The following is a 16,575-nucleotide window of genomic DNA, read 5'->3' as shown; positions in this document are numbered from 1 at the left end:
AATTTCACTGGTAAACATGCAGTCCTATTTGACCGCATAGCCTTTACTATACGCAGGGGTGCACATAACTTTCTCAGTGAGGTACTCGGATGAGTACCTGGAGTCAGTGTTTGGTACTCCAACTTCTGGCTCCACTCAAAGTTATTTGATGAAGCCCTCTGTATCGCGAACGCCAACTACGGTTGGCGTAGTTTTGGCACAATTCCGTTGTACAGACCGTCGTTAACAGCAGCCCTGTCTGTGCACACGGAGACCGACTTTGTCGTCCGGTGATCTAACCGCCTTCTAGAAAAGCTTCACAAGTACGTCGGTACGCAAATGCGCTTTGTGACACAAGTGACGGTACGCATTTCAGATTGTTGCCGCGCATGCGTACCTGCGTACCAGTTATGTGCACCCCTGACTATACGAATTAAGACGTTTTATATATATATACCATGGTGTGTGTCATCAACCTTAGCAACAAGCCTTTCTACTCCCTTCTGTGCAATTTAATTAGACTCGTACGCATATTGGTTCATTATTGTATTGAATAGAATGAGGTTGCACAAGTGCATGAATCATTCAAATGTTCAGCATTTTATGTTTCGATTAATAGGTTTCTTAAATGACTCACAAGGTCACTATCGTGGAAAACGAGATGCAAGATTCTATTGGTATATATATATATTGGCTTTATACACTATTTACCCATATTGTGTTTTTGATATCATGCATTCTATACTGTGTGATTGGGTGTGAGTGTGCGTAAACGTAAAGATTGCTGTTAAAAGGCATACCCAGTCAGCCGTAATGTAGAGACAAAGTCAAAGCTTCTGCCAATGATGAATGAAAGGAGCAAAATGAAATATTACACAAACACATTTCCTACATCCCGAACCTGTCATGGTACATCTGTATATGTACCCGATACCTTACGTATACATGTGTGTTTACTGTGTGTGTATGTTCGGTGCAGCGGCCCTCTATCTACACTGAACACCTTGAGGTCACAGCAGCCCTATGCTGGACAGGCTGGCTGCTTCCCATTTAGATTATGGATGGTTATTACTGCCTTGCAGCTGTCTGTCAGTTTGAACCAATATATAGCACGATGGCGGCTCCTCGTGAAACAGAGAGGACCTTCTTCTGGGAAGGAGCAAGGGCCATTTAAATAAGTCATGTCATCCAGATCCCTCTATGTTTTACAAATGTATTGGTGTAGTCTCAAGATGCATCAATGTGCCAAGTATTTGTTGTATGAAATGGGACAATATGTTAGGTAATGCCCTTCGCTGTCTGTGTCTTTATCTACTGAATATATCTATCAGTCTTGATAACATTGGTCTATTCATTTTCTCACACTTACGGCACCTGTAAGAGAGCATACACTCCTGTAGAAATTGCATGTGACATATTCAGTTGATTAAACTCATTTGTCATTTTAATGGTTTAGTTTTTATAATGTAGAGAAGGAAGGTACAACGTATAATGTTAGATATGCTTACATTTGATATGTATGGATGGGGCTTGGTTTTCGCAACATTTTGATGATAGACATTAAACTGAACTGACGACTTAATGTTATGGTTTATGTTACAGCAGTTTTTCTTATACAGTATAAGGCAAGTACACCCAAGTGGTAAATCATAATTTTTTCACGATTCATTATAGATCTGTTTATAGCCGTACTGCTGAGGAAAATGTGCTGGTTTTGCTTTGATGACCACTTTTATGGGAAGGGAAATTAAAAGATGTTAGATTTGAAGGTTTCTTTGTCTTTTTATTGGGTGTACAGCATATAACCACTCTCCTATTATCTTCGTAGTGAGTTATGTGATATTTTGTTCTTGTTCTTTCGTGGCTTTGCAACACAATATTATAAGTAATCACATCAGATGTGTCTGGTTTCAACATCAGGGTCAGACCCACCATGCCTTCCCGCTTAAAAGGTATTGCTCTAACATTGTCACATTATCTCTGCTTGTACGCCTTTGCAAGGACAAATTGTTCAGCAAAGTGAAAACAAGCAAACATCCAGTTTGCCTCCTCATCTCTTGTTTGTCACATTCAGCCGCTATGTCTGCACGACTGAGACATTTACCCTATAATGGCAACCAACTAAGTACTTACAAGAGTGTTGTTTAATTATTTTGGAAACGGTCTTCTCATCTTCGTAACTATTAATTAAATGGGTGGTACATTTTCTCATGTCAGACAACAATAAATTCATTTTAATTGGAAATCATTTGTGTGATGTGTTGAATCCCAACAATTGAAGACATACATGTTTCCAGCACAGTGTGGTGCACCACTAAAGCTCAGTGTTTCTTATGATTCACCACATCAACACATACAACAAAGAAAAACTAACTTTTATGACTGTATCTTCTCAGCATGTGTATTTATGTGTGGGTGTGAACAGTTGTCTGCACTCAGAGGCATGTTTTTGTCTTTGAGAATGTTATTATGTGTGTAAACTATATACCGTGTGTGTCTGTGGGCTATGTGTCTTGACCCCTATGGTAAGAGAGCAGAGGAAATGGCAGAGAGAAAACCACACTAAGTGAAGCGTGGAATGTGCTTGGTTTTGTGATTACATTGGCCAATGTGCATGGGGAAACACAAAGGGGACCATCCACTGCCAGATGAGAGGTTGGGAAAGTCCTTGGCTCCTTTTGACTTCAATTTGGGTTTTTTCTCACAGTTGAAGAAGTGTTAGAGGCTGCGATCCACTCTTTAATATTGTTTATCACAGTGGAGTCTAAGTTAATCTATTTCCCCTTCATATTGCAGCTGCTGAGGAATGATTCACGACTGCTGTCTTATTTGAAATAATTTGGTTCAGGGGTGTCCTAACTTTGTCAAAACAGTCAACTCAGCTTGTCTTGCTAGACATTTAGAAGATGCAATGAATACAGAACCATAAGGTAGCACATTAAATAAGATTGGCAATATTACATTTTTAAAACCCTCTGAGAGCACTTTGTGAAGTGATTTTATTTTCCTATCAAAGACACCACGGGGATTCAAAGTGACGGAGCACTGATGTTTTTGGAGTTGAGATTAAACAGCTTTTTGCACGTTTCACAGTTTTATTATTGGAAATCAGACATGATTAGTTTTCTAAAATACGTTTGGATGCATTTGCAGTTGTTTGACATACTGGCATCAATAACTGTCTCCCTGTCTGCCTCATGATCTATATGGCCTTAATCCTCTCCATATTATGTTAATACCCAATTAGTATGCAATGCTTAGAATGAAAACATGTACATGACATTGAATCATACTTTAATCAAGCTAGCATGCTCATCGGTGGGCAGCAGTATCATTAGACACTGCAATAGACATGCTTCACATCCCAATACATCATCTACCAAACACATCCAAGGGAATTGGTTCATCTTGTAACACATCTCTTGATTAACAAAACTGGCAAATTGTTATTTGTCATCCCATGCATCTGATGCCCTTGGTCTTTTGCCTTTATTGCGGTGTCCAACTTCCAGGCCCATTTGAGGAGCAATTTGACAAGATATGATAGAGATTGAGAGCTGCGGTAATGACGCCAGATGGGCAGAAACTCAGCCACAGAGCTAGACTAGGGTTTAGGAACCCGGGATGCAGAGCACACGTATGTATGCCACAGGGGCTAATCCTACACTGGTCCAGAATGATGAACACACATTAGTCAAAGGCCACCAATCAGGGCATAGCGTTGTAGAATTGTATAAATGGGGGATGGGCTGTGACAAAGTGCCAGGCTGCGCTTCATGTTAGCAGTCTGGAGTATTTGTCTTGGCAGAATGTTGTACCCTACAGGTAGCAGGTGTGTCTGGCTTTACAAACTGTATGCTCCCTTGGATTACTGTACATGTACAATCTTACTGCACATATGGTTGTGCACAACGCAATCAATTATATATTTATATATATAGTTGAAACTACACTGTTGAATGCAGCTGACACACTGAATACTGTGACATTATTGTGAAACACTAACATATTTTATCTCTCTTTGTCTCTTGTCTCTGTCTCTCAACAGCAGCAGATGGTGAGGAACCAACTTCAGCAGGTGGGAATTTTGTATGCTTGGAAACGTGATTTCCCGTCGTGTGTGTATGTTTGTGGGTCTGAGAGGGAGGGTGAAAGCTCTTGTACTTTCTAAATCTTGGCCATGCCCCCTTCTTACCTTCATTACCACTGACTCTGATACTTGTGTGGCCTCGCTGATCATGCCTGGTCAGCAGCACTGATGATTATATCATTAGGTATTTCAGTTCGAAAGGCAGGCCTATTGAAACCTCTGTAAACGGTGGGACTCATAAGAAATATCTTGCATTTCTCTGGTGCAGAGTTTAGAGATTATTTTCAGAACATCAAATTCCAATTCAGTCCCATGATTGCTTTCACTTGATTGCCTTTTGTGAATACCTGAGTGTTTTGTGGAAGGTAATTTATATGACTGCTTTTGAAAATCTCTCCGATTGTATATGAAGCTTTTACTTTATAATCCATTAACTTAAGAGTATCGTTAATATACAACCATTTCAACATCTCAAAATGGTCTTTTATCTGAAGTAGACTGCATTGCATCCTTAAATGCATGCCATTAGCTTCAGTCTAAATGTAATGTATTCATTTCCTTATGAACACATCAAGTGGGTTTCTTTCGCAGCTCTTAGTGTTTGTAATCGGAAGTAAAGTTAAGATCTGTGAATTATCATAAAGACAGTTCCTTTCCTTAGAGACCATATTTGATATTGAGGAATACTGCATCTCATTACTGAAATAACTAATACAACAAGAGTTTTATTACAAAAGCAAGACCACAGAGGACAACAGTAAACACGGACCTGATTTATCTTCATCAGTGATATAATTAAAATGTCACTTCACATCCTGGTGAAGTACTGCAACTGAAAACAGACACACTACTCTAAGTGAATCCTTAGCATCTAATTGTCTTTGTCTATAATTCTTTCATTGATATTAATCTATGCTGGTTTATTCGAGATCAAATGGGTTAAACCAAGAATGATTTGTTTAGATAAGACATAATACCCAGAAAATCAAAACAGTTTGTTGTTGGAATGCTAAAAGCTTAGTGTAATCTCAGACTTTAATCAGTTAGTCAGAAAATAGTAGCGTAAACACGTGAATACACATGTGCATGCATATATACTTTGAATATATATCTACTACATGCTACTGTTAAACTAACTCTCACAAAAACCCCTGTACATTAAAACACATTTTGAGAAGGGATTTTCACACAAACTAAAATACTAGAAATAAAATGAACACCTAATTAAAAAAATCAACATTGAAAAGTCAACCTTTTCACCAAAGTTATAACACACAACTCCTACTGTATGTACCAGTTCGAAACCCGCCTCCGCCGCCGCTGCGTCTGTGGGTATTGTCCACAGTACATGACCGTTACATGTATGATATGTGTGTAATGTGTATTTGTAAAGCGCTTTGAGCTCTGGAAAAGTGCTATAATAAATATAAGGAATTATTATTATTATGAATTGTTTGGTGGCATATATGTCACACAAAGGACATACTCTAAAGCTTAAATATCCCAACTCAACATGAATTGTAGTCAATAATAGTAAAGCTTAGACGTACAGTACAGTACAGTACAGTACAGTATACTGATAGTCTAAATCAAATTAGCTGATACATTTATCCTGAGCATAAACATAGTTTGAATAACTGCAATAATTCCTGTTGCCAACGTCTTTCCAAAGCCTGTTTTATTTTTCAACTGTACACATTTCAGATAACAGAGGGAGAATGCTCCAAACAGCATAATAAATTATATCAGATCGGAAAAATTACCCGAATTAGGTCCGACTTGTGACCACTGACCTGGAACTGGACTTGGAGAGAAAATAGGACAGGGCGATGTGGAAAGCCAAATTACTCATGACAGGTTTGAAGAATTTAGCATATCAGCTGCTGTTTCACAGCCCTCATAACTTGAGTATACATATTCATGCGCTTTGTCTGCAGACATATAAAAGGGACCATGTTTGGCCTGTGTTCCTTTAGATTCTGTGTGTCTACGGCTGATTTGAGTATTACAATTTAAAGTTTGAGGTTGAGATTCTGCTTAGTGTGCTAAACGTGACACAAGATTGAATTTAATTCTGGCCTTGGAAAATCAAATGAGAAAATGGGCATTTTATCTAAGGTTGGATTCTTCATGTACATCTAGTATTTTCAGAATGTACAAAATGGGAAATTCTTGATAACAATAAAAATACAAAGGACTGCTTCCACATTCCCTTTCCTTTTCTGCTGCAAAAATACCACAGAGAAATAGCAAAGGCTGAACAGAATGGTACAATGAATAACATAATATGAGACCATAATGTCTGATCATAATTCCATTGTTGAGGTCTACTAGAATAGATTTACATTGTTCAATGTTCCAAACTCACATTGGTTTCTCATACAGCATCTCTGTATAGTATGTGTATTCACTCTCTGTCCTAAACGGCTTGTTGGAGCTCCTGCCCCCCCCTGCCTATGAGCCCAGTGTGCTCTGATTGGTCAGCTCGCCCACTCTGTTCTGATGAGGCAACCACCGTTACAGCGGAACATCAGTGATTATGTGTTACAATGGCGTTAGACAAACAGACAAACAGATGAGAAGGCTGCGTGGGGTCTGGGTGCCGTGTTGGCGGGACGTTGCGGGGCTCGCTGCTGCGGACAGTGTGAGCTGGATTACTGGGGTCGTTTCCTGGTTGCTGCGTGGGGTCTGCGAGACAGCGAGACATTGCGAAACTCACCTGAACTCAGCCTGAGTTTCGCAGTGTATCGCTGTCTCAGGCTGAGTTCAGGCTGAGACATCCACGGAGCCGCAGCTGAGAAAAGATAAGGCTGAGTGAGTGTGTGTTAGTGAGGAGCTCCACGGATTGGTCCATTTGGACCTGGGTATGGTCACGTCACCATACTCCGGAAGAAAAAAATGGAAAAAGAAAAATCTCCAACGAAACGTTCTGGGGCAGCATGGACGGGTCTTTTCTGTGTTTTACTCGCTACAGGGTGTACTTTGAGGGTTTGTGACTTTGCAGACTGTTTACATGCAGAAAAAGCTACATAACACACAAGGGGACGGGTAATAACCAGAAAAGCATGACATGGGACCTTTAATGTGTTGAATGAAAATATTTTCTTTATTAAATCTGATCTCTTTCACACAGAAAAGATTATCTGCTCATTAAAATGACATATACATATGTTTCCCCTCCTATTTTAAAACAGGTTACGATTATAATGGGCAACATATATGAAGAGACACCGGTAATCAAATATCCACATTGATAATATTGTTCCTTTTGAACATCCGTCTTTTCAGATCATCGCATGTTCTCTAAAGATGGTTTCAGCTCCAGCTCTGCATGAGCACACTGTGTCGCAAAGGTTATCTGTATGATATGCAGAGCATGAATACAGCACCGAAAAACAAGTTCCTATTTAAAGGTATAGTGGAGTAAAGTAGTGCTGGACAGAGGGGTGAACTTCGAGTTCCATGTGAACACAAATTGAACATTTGCACAGACCATTACAGGAGCAGAACAAATGCCATCACAACAAACACCATAAATGCACAAGCCCTGTGGTTGCATCGAGCCTCTGAGACCTCAAGAAGCATAATTGAAGTGAAGGTTAAGTGGATAAGTAACAGTGTCTTTGCAGAATGAAGAATAGACTACCATTGAACCGGTTGGAGCCAGTCTCTGTCTGATTATCTTGAATCTTATTAGGTTACAGCTGAATTATCTTACCATATACAATTTGGCATTTCTAACAAACCTTAGAATCAGGAAAAGAAAAGACCTTTGGGAGGCAGGGACTCCGCTCTGACATTTTCATGGCATTTAGTATCTGACAAAGCAACCTCCATTTCTGCCTTTTTTCTCGATCTTCCAAGAACGATGCTGATCTTCTGCGTGACCTCTCAATTTGAATATTTCTTTGACATATTCAAAACCATTTTGTTTCTGCATGATGCTTACTTTTTTGAACTTTTAAGTGCAGTGGTCTGTCAAATGCTGATTGACTGAAAAAGTCAAAAATGGCAAGGGCACAGGAGAATAGAAGTACTCACTAAAAGCATGAGTGTACGCACGGTTCACGCTGAGAACACTGATGTAATATTGGTGGTGCAATGCCAACTTTCATCAGTCAAGGTGAAGGATGGGTGCAATGACCATGAGCCCGTGAACCAGTGAAGCCATCATGAAGAAAAAGGCTGGTTTAAATGAGATTTGACACAATTAGGCCATGTCAGACTTCTCTGGGATGTGGCTGGGTGCACATTCAGAGCGTAGGAGCTTCAATGTAAATGAACACTCTTGAGGCAGGTAAAATGTGTGTTCAAGACCTTTATGGAAGTTTAACAAGGTGGTTGATGGGCTGGCTTGTAAACTTATTGCTGTGTAAAATGGATGAATTGGAACTGAAACGTAGAGTTGATTATTTCATTTTCAGGGTTATTCATTGGCAGTCAACTACAATTCTGAATCTCCTCGATGTAAAGTTTTTTCAATAAAAGTAGTGGATGTACCTGCAGTTGTAGTGCAGTTGTCGACACCCAAGACGGGTGCAGATGCTTGTTTGTGTTAAGTCAGAATAATGGATTAAAAGCACTACCTCCACTGCTGCTGTAAATGGTCAGCTGGCACAGCCTGACCCACTTCACTGGGATCAGCAATAATCTTTATCAAGGAGCAGTCGGTAAAGCCTCATCCGACCTCCTTATGACCCAACCAACGCGATAGAAAGACCGTGTTACTTTTCCCCTGCATTTTTATTGTTAGTGACATAGCTGTGATAGTGTATGGTGTTAACGTTTTTTTTTAGAGCTGTTTACTCTCAATCTCTTTAATAGAAAAACAGGGTGAACAAGAGGCTCAGCTAATTATGTCGCTCTTATGAAATCAAGTGAGTCTTAATACCTCAAGCTACTCCTCTAAAATGACACATTGTAAACAAATGGTGTTGTAAACCTTATCTTTTATTAGGGGCTATGTTTTAAAGTCTAATGAAATTAGTGTTTGCTACTAAATAAGAAACACGCTATTGTTTGTAACAGCTGTCAGCTAAAATGAAAGAGCACATATGTAGCTTTAACCCTGGATTTGTCAGTCCTTTATGATTGATCTGTGAGGAAACAAAGGATGCTTCCTTGTGTTTAACCACTGGTCAGGCTTTCACAGCTGATAGATTGGACTCTGTTTGGAGCCAGAAAATAAATGAAAGTGTTCGCGCAGGACACAACACAGGCTCACATCAATCACTGAGCGAGGGTTGGCTTGTACAGCGGAGCAGCAGCTGACATTCACACATGAAAGCTGCCAACGTTTCTTGCAGACATGCATCACACAACTCACACGCTGAGTGAAGAGAGCATCAGCTGACAGCCTGATGATATCTCCTCAGACGACACACAATGACCACCTCTCTGCCTCCACTGGAAAAGATGCTTGCTGTTTCTTTTGAACAGTTTTGTTGTGATCTCCAGTTTTGTGTCCTCTCATCCCTGCTGCTTCCATCATGACCATCCTTACTACTTCATGCTTTACCGAAAATGCTCATTTGTCGCAGTCGATTATTGTTTCATTTGCTTTGAAGCCTAAAATAACACTTATTTTCTAAAATGGAAATACATGAATATTGTGTCACCCTTGGGTTTTAAGCCTAGTGTCTATACATGTATTTGTATTTGTTATCATGAATGGAAGTAAGAAGAGTGTTTGGATCATCCTTCACTGATGCTTTTGTGAATCTCAACCCACTAAGTGAGCAATTAAAAATGGTTTTGTATATTTTTTATATATTTTTAGTTTTGCTTGTCCTTGTTTTGTCTACCCTCCTTCATAGTGTAAAGCGTCTTTGAGTTCCAAGAAAAGCGCTATATAAATATAATTTATTATTCTTATTATTATGGTGAATTCCTTTTAGCAAGGTCATTTTGCATTTCTCAAGTAGAACATTTGTTATTTTTTAATATGGCGTGTCATGCTGATTTAATGTGTGTGCTTTTGTAACTTACATTTCAGGTGCATCATTGTTTTGCTTATTCTTTTTATTTAAATGCACAGACTGTAACAAATATGCAGTGTATCCTCCACCTTGTAGTATTCTTGATTTAAAATGGTGGTTTAGCCCTTTTAAATCACAGCAAATCAATTATTTTGAAATATTGCTCTGTAATCTTTGGGTGCATTTTATATTTAAAGAATAACAAATTCCAGACTCAAACGTAGCTGTCTTCTAAAACACACCCTCTCTGTATCTCGCACACAGACTCTCTTTGACTCTCTCTCCCTCCGCCTCCTTTTCTCCCTTTTTCTTCTGCTCTATGCGCTCTCCATTAGGGAGGCTGTCAGTATGCATGGTGCGACTATAGATCGTCACGTCAAAACAGCCCTGAAACCTGTCACCCCCCTCTCCCTCAGAGAGCAGGGCCTCTCTGAAAGCTATTATACGTTCCTCTGTTCAACTGATTAGCCACCACTCTCATTATTACCACAGGTCCTGGCATTGAAATGGCACGACTTCGACAGGATTAACTCGTTTGTAATTCATATCCAGAGGCCTACTAATTCCAGCGAGAGAACAATAATAAGCTTGCTTTTGGTGTTTATTTATTTATTTATTGACTCAGTTCATTTTCAGCCTGTACATTTTGTGGGTTGGGGCTAGTCTTAAATGGTTGAGCCGATGATGTAGTATACAATCCAAGGCTGCACCTGTTTACCGACGCTGTCAAATGTTGTGTGCATGGCTTCTCATTTGTCAAATTGACTTACAGTAAGAGTGCATGATAGTCTTACCCTTGAGACTTCTTCTTCTTGTTTATCGTTTAAAATGAAATAAGAGCCCTGTCAGAGACCAGTTTACCTGTCAACCCTAAGGTATGACTTTAAAAGACAAGAATATCAATTGTATCAAGAGACCAAAATGTCAAATGAAGGCCCATATAATAACATTTGTGTTGCTTCTCATAGGTTATTCTGTCAAAAGACTGGCTTTAGATTGATCATGAGTTATCACATAAACCACCAGACTTTCTTCTCACATCTGTCTTTGAATGTTCAACGTGCTCAGCCTTAGTCCAGTTTGCATTAATATCTCTACGGTAGACTTGTAAAGTTTTCCAATCCAATCTCAATCCACAAAGTTTTGACAGCAGTGGTTCAACTCTATGTTTAAAAGATGAGACAGCTATTGGCAGGCCCTTGAGTTATGAAACCAATAACCCTGCGTCAAGGCCTCGTCATTTGCATTTGGCCCCAGGCGGCAGGTTAGTCCAAGAAAGATCTTAGATGGCAGTCATAGGGCACCATGTTGTGGCCATTGCCCTAAAGTCATATATTGCTGTCTCATTTACATTTGGTTGTAATAACTCATTCAAAGCTGTGGTCTTTACCATTTGTCCCAAAGAGATGACATTATGGGAACAAACAGTGTTTATTTTATGGAAATTATTTAGTTTGCTTAATCCCCAATGAATGGATTCACTTCACCGTGTTCACTACACCCAGATATTAAAGAGAAAACAATGGTCATGATGAATGGGATACTGCATACACAGCAAGAATACATGTGCTCAGTCGCTATGAATATAAATTCCATTGCAAATTAATGCTATGCGCATAAGAGCCTTTTCATCACTGAGCTATACTGACCCATGCACAGCGTTCAGCATACACAACCTTTGATTTGCAGTAGTAGCACTTTACAAAATAGGTAAGTGTTTAAAGTAATGTGGACATATTTAGTTCACATTATCAGTAGCAAAGCAAAGAAAGCAACACAACAATTTCTAAATAAAAATAAAATGTGCAAAAACTGATCATTCATGCAAGTGAAAGCAATCCTTGCAGTCTTCATTTTTGAAAAGACAATTATTATTTTCAGTAGTCAAAGTCAGTAGCAATTCACTCCTCTGCAATCTCTTGTGTGGACTGTGTGTGTGTGTGTGTGTGTGTGTGTGTGTGTGTGTGTGTGTGTGTGTGTGTGTGTGTATGTGTATGTGTGGAGGCGTGCATGCTTCTCTCTGCATGTAGTCAGGGGTGCACATAACAGATACGCATTTGCGGAAAACATCTGAAATGCGTACCGTCACTTGTCTCACTAAGCGCATCTGCGTTTCGGCGGACTTGAGAAGCATTTCCACTGGACGACAGAGCCGGTCGCCGTGCGCACAGACGGGGCTGCTGTTAACGTCGGTGTGTACAACGGAATTGTGCCACAACTTCCGGCGCGAGTTACACGCGCGTGCTCCGGCACCCCCCCCCCCCCCAAAACATTGTCTCCTGGTACTCATTTGAGTAACTCACTAAGAAAGTGCACCCCTGATAATAGTGCTTTACCTTGCAGATTTTTCTGAGCTCTCCACTTAGCGCTGCAAGGGTGAAGTGCTGCCTCCCATGAGGCGACATATTCAATGATTTTTTTCCCTCCAAGCCACAGAGACCAGCAGCAGTCGCTGAAAGCCAGCCTCCCCCGCTCTCCTGTCGTCCTCAGTTTTGACTGACGAACTTACTTATACGCTGTCTCTCAAGGTCCAACTCAGTGTCGTTTATGCATTTAAACTTCAAGCACACAGGCAATATACACTTTTGATTAGTTTAGTTTGTTTTTAAACTTTGGCTGAAGGTTTTGGAGGAACTTTCTGTCACTGTTGGCATGGTAATGCTCATTTTTATTCATGCAGACACTGAAAAACTGTTTGCTACACCAGCGTCAATATGTTACCTAGAGCAATGTGTACTTGTATGCAGTGCAAAGTTAAAGATGGAGCTCATTATCAGTGTCTCCTGGCTTTAAAACAATTTTATATTGGAAACAAATAGACTTCTAACATTGTTTTCTATCTCTTTTCCCATGCAGGCCCTTGCCATCCAAACCCGTGCCACAACAGAGGAACATGTGAGATCAGTGAGACCTACAGGGGGGACACTTTCATTGGTTATTTCTGCAAGTGTCCACCAGGCTTCAGTGGAGTGCATTGCCAACACAGTAAGTCGGATCCCTGCCTCCTCTTGCCTTAAAAAAAACACCAATGCACACACTTACATTTTCAGTAAATAAACAAAACAATAGAGTTTGTAAGGATTTGGAAATCCTATATCCTTTTAACATTTCCATGAAGTAGGACTTTTTTGCAGGTCTCCCTTGAAAAAGAGATCTATGATCTCAATGGGACCAATCTGGTTAAATAAAGGTTTGAAATGAAATGAAATGAAGGATGTGTCTGTTCGATTTGATAAAAAAACAAAAAAAAAACACAAATGTTGACCTTGAGCAGTGAATAAATGTCAAACAGCTGGTAGGAAGTAAATCACTGTGGAAAGGACGAGTTCAGCAAAATCGTAGTGGGTTTGGAAGAGAAAAGAAATGCTGAACTGGCTTTCTTTTGTTGAGCATGCTCTTAACAAAGGTTAGTGTCAAAAGGTTTTTGCTGCCTATGAGATAATATTTTACGTTAGAACAGACCCATTGTTCTCCAGCCCGGTACAATTTATGCTCTATCCTTAAACGGACTTTCTGAACTCTTAAGCCTCTAACACTATGAAAGTAGGCACAAGGGTAATGGCTATTGCAAATGTAAGGTATAAGCCAATGTGTGTGTCACAAGCACCAGAAACTTTTAAAACATGTGCATTGTGTGAGTGCCCTGCAGATTTTGTTCCATGATGTAATCAGAGGTCTAATTGCTTGCTTTGATGTTGTTGAAGACATCTTACAATAAAGTAAGCAAAGTAGAGGGAAATGGGAAACATCCCTAACAACAAAAGCCTCTATTGATTATTGTTGCAAAGCTTTCTCTAGCCTTTACAACCAGGCTGTTTGATTTAATAACTCATCACGTCAACAAAAAGGCAAGCCAAGGTGAGCTTTTAAGATGTTTAAAAAAGTCAAGTTTGTCTTCTTTATTCCTGATGTAGTCTGTTTTTTTTTACTGTCCTCAGCTGTTTTAAAGTAAATTACACGGCAGTGTCGAAGCTTGCTTATGTCAACATCACTATCACACAGCACTGCTTACAAAACATGTTAACCACGGAGTGAAACTTAGTTAATATGTCAATTCAATTTGAAAAACGAACGACAGAGCATTTTGTGATTTGATCACACCAGATGCAACGCCAAATCGGGTCAGGGGTGTAATTTGGGGGGGGGCAACAAACTCTTTCCCCACTTCCTACCCCCTTACCTCCAGCGCATTTGCTCGTTCCCCATCTTCCAACTCAAACTTCATCGACGTCACCTCGTACAGTAAGTGCTTGGGTGTGAGAGGAAGCAAGGCCAAAAAATGGTGTTATTAGAAAATGCACACCACTGCTTACTTACCACTCTGGATTTTTTGGTTTTATTTGAACCTCTTCCAGGCACTTGTTTAAGAGAGTGGACAAGAGGTTAATGTCAACAAAATAAATGTATTTGTTTTTTGTTAAAAAACCTCATAAGCAACATTTAAATGCTGGGTCAATATTTAAACTTGGTGTTTGAAACAGCCTGACTCTATATATCTATATATCTATATAAGCCAATGTGTGTGTACCTATGTACATATACCCAATATCGCTTCTAATGTAGTGTTTCTCTGTGTGATTTAATATGAGAAGCTTAACAGTCAGTTTAACTGAAAGGTTGCAAAAAAACGACAAATATGTCCGAAACAGGGCGTTCAAGCCCTTGACGATTTGACATTGGGACAGCTTTAAGCCTTCCAGCAATTACCTGGTATGTGGCTCAAAGTCACACACACACACACACACACACACACACACACACACACACACACACACATACACATACACATACATATACACACACATACACACAGCAGACTTATTCAGCAAAACCCTGGACAGGCTCCAATACGTCCAGAACTCTGCCGCCAGGCTTCTCACCCGCACCAAGCCATGGCAACATATCACCCCCACCCTCATCCACCTACACTGGCTGCCGGTCAAGTCCCAGATTCAGTACAAAACACTCCTCCTCACGTACAAGTCCCTCCATACCCTCGCCCCCCAGTACTTATCGGACCTCCTCCATCCCTACACCCCTTCTCGGAGCTGCTCTCCATCCCCCGCTCTCGCCTCCGTTGCGGCCCACACCCTCTGGAATGCACTTCCTGCCGAGATCCGTAATGCTGCCTCACTGGACATCTTCAAATCATCATTAAAAACACACCTGTTCACCCTGGCCTTCGGGCCCTAGCCCTTTCTTGGTCCCCCGGCTTCCTTTCTTTTTTGTTTGCCCTTTGATTGTCTGTTTGTTTTGTTTGTCCACCATGTACAGCGACCTTGGGTCCCTTGAAAGGCGCTATATAAATATCATTACTTCTTCTTCTTATTATTATTATTAATAATAACTTGCATTAAAAAAACTTGTGCATTCTGAATAAATCCCAGGATTTGAAAGCAGCATGTAGCTCTTCATCTGTTAATTCTAGATCTTGCTAAATCCTGCAGTATGATAAATAGTCCTGTGGCTGCCCTGCCTGTGTGTGTGCGCTTGGCTGAGCATTGCATTAGCCAGCGCAGCACAGTTGTCCTTCATTTCATCACAGGTGTGCTTCTAAGTAATGGATTGAATGTATTATGGTGGGAACTGTGTGGTGAGATGGATCATTATCAGTTTGAAAGAGAAAGAAAGATACACACGTAGAGAGGAAGAGAGATGTTAACCAACACTTACAGACACCATTTATACCTGTCTCTTTACTCTGCCACACAGACAAGGATCAACAAGACAACCATTTAGTAGTTAACTGAAAAAGGGAAGGATTATTATTTTTTTTTTTAACACAGTCAGTGTCATTCGTTATTTAACTCCATATGGTTTTTCCTTATGTCTTTTAAGAAACGGTACACTTGTAAAAAGAAAATGAGCGAGTTGCCTATACAGTATGTCATTGTGTTTATCTCCAGCCAGAATTGTGAGCAATTGGCCAGCGTTCATGTCATAATTCAGTTATTGTCTTCTATTAAGCCCTTAGGGTGGTGAGAAACTGATTTGATATGGGCTGAATACACGTTAATGTCAGCCAATTCTCCTCACCGTCATTACAGTTGAATGAAAGAGAGTAGGAGTGAAAGGGACGAAGAATTGTGTTAATAATAATCAAATCTCGCGTCTGGATAATTCCTGCAATTAAATGATAAAGGGAAATAAATAATCGTTCCTTTTTAGAATGACAGCTAAGCTGGCTTTGTTATGGCATGGTGTTGGTGCTGAAAAGGATGAAACAAGAACAAGAAAGAAATATGACTGAGAATTCTGTAATATACAAAAAACAAAGGGCCTTATAAGCATTGAAACGTATCGTAGGATTACATTAATATTGTATGTTTATTCTAATCCAGTTTTTAAAATCAGTAGCCCATATCAATGTATTTGTTTCTTCTGTGTGGAGTGTGCCGTACAGAGATAACATTATAGACTTGTTGCCTACTGTAGCACTGACTTTCTTTTGCTGTTGCTCTTACTATCTCTCCTTGCTCCTTCAGTGCCAAATCCAATTTCACACCTTAGAAAGTTATCCTAAATACA

General features: G+C 40.0%; 1 protein-coding gene across 2 annotated transcripts in view; it reads left to right on the top strand.

The window, feature by feature from the left end:
• The window catches only part of LOC117472972 (EGF-like repeat and discoidin I-like domain-containing protein 3), a 97,929-nt gene that overhangs the window by 22,367 nt on the left and 58,987 nt on the right, over positions 1-16,575 (top strand). The window contains exons 2-3 of one of the 2 annotated variants that reach the window (XM_034118439.1): positions 4,031-4,057; positions 12,904-13,032. In XM_034118439.1, the coding sequence (XP_033974330.1) occupies positions 4,031-4,057; positions 12,904-13,032 (156 nt within the window). Of the gene's footprint in view, positions 1-4,027; positions 4,058-12,903; positions 13,033-16,575 lie in introns of both variants that reach the window. The other variant, XM_034118438.1, reaches the window with a different exon arrangement.

This window comes from Trematomus bernacchii, unplaced genomic scaffold (assembly GCF_902827165.1).
Source record: "Trematomus bernacchii unplaced genomic scaffold, fTreBer1.1, whole genome shotgun sequence".
NCBI lineage: Eukaryota > Metazoa > Chordata > Actinopteri > Perciformes > Nototheniidae > Trematomus > Trematomus bernacchii.
The sequence above is the reverse complement of the archived record's forward strand: the minus strand, read 5'-3'. Positions and strand labels throughout refer to the sequence as shown.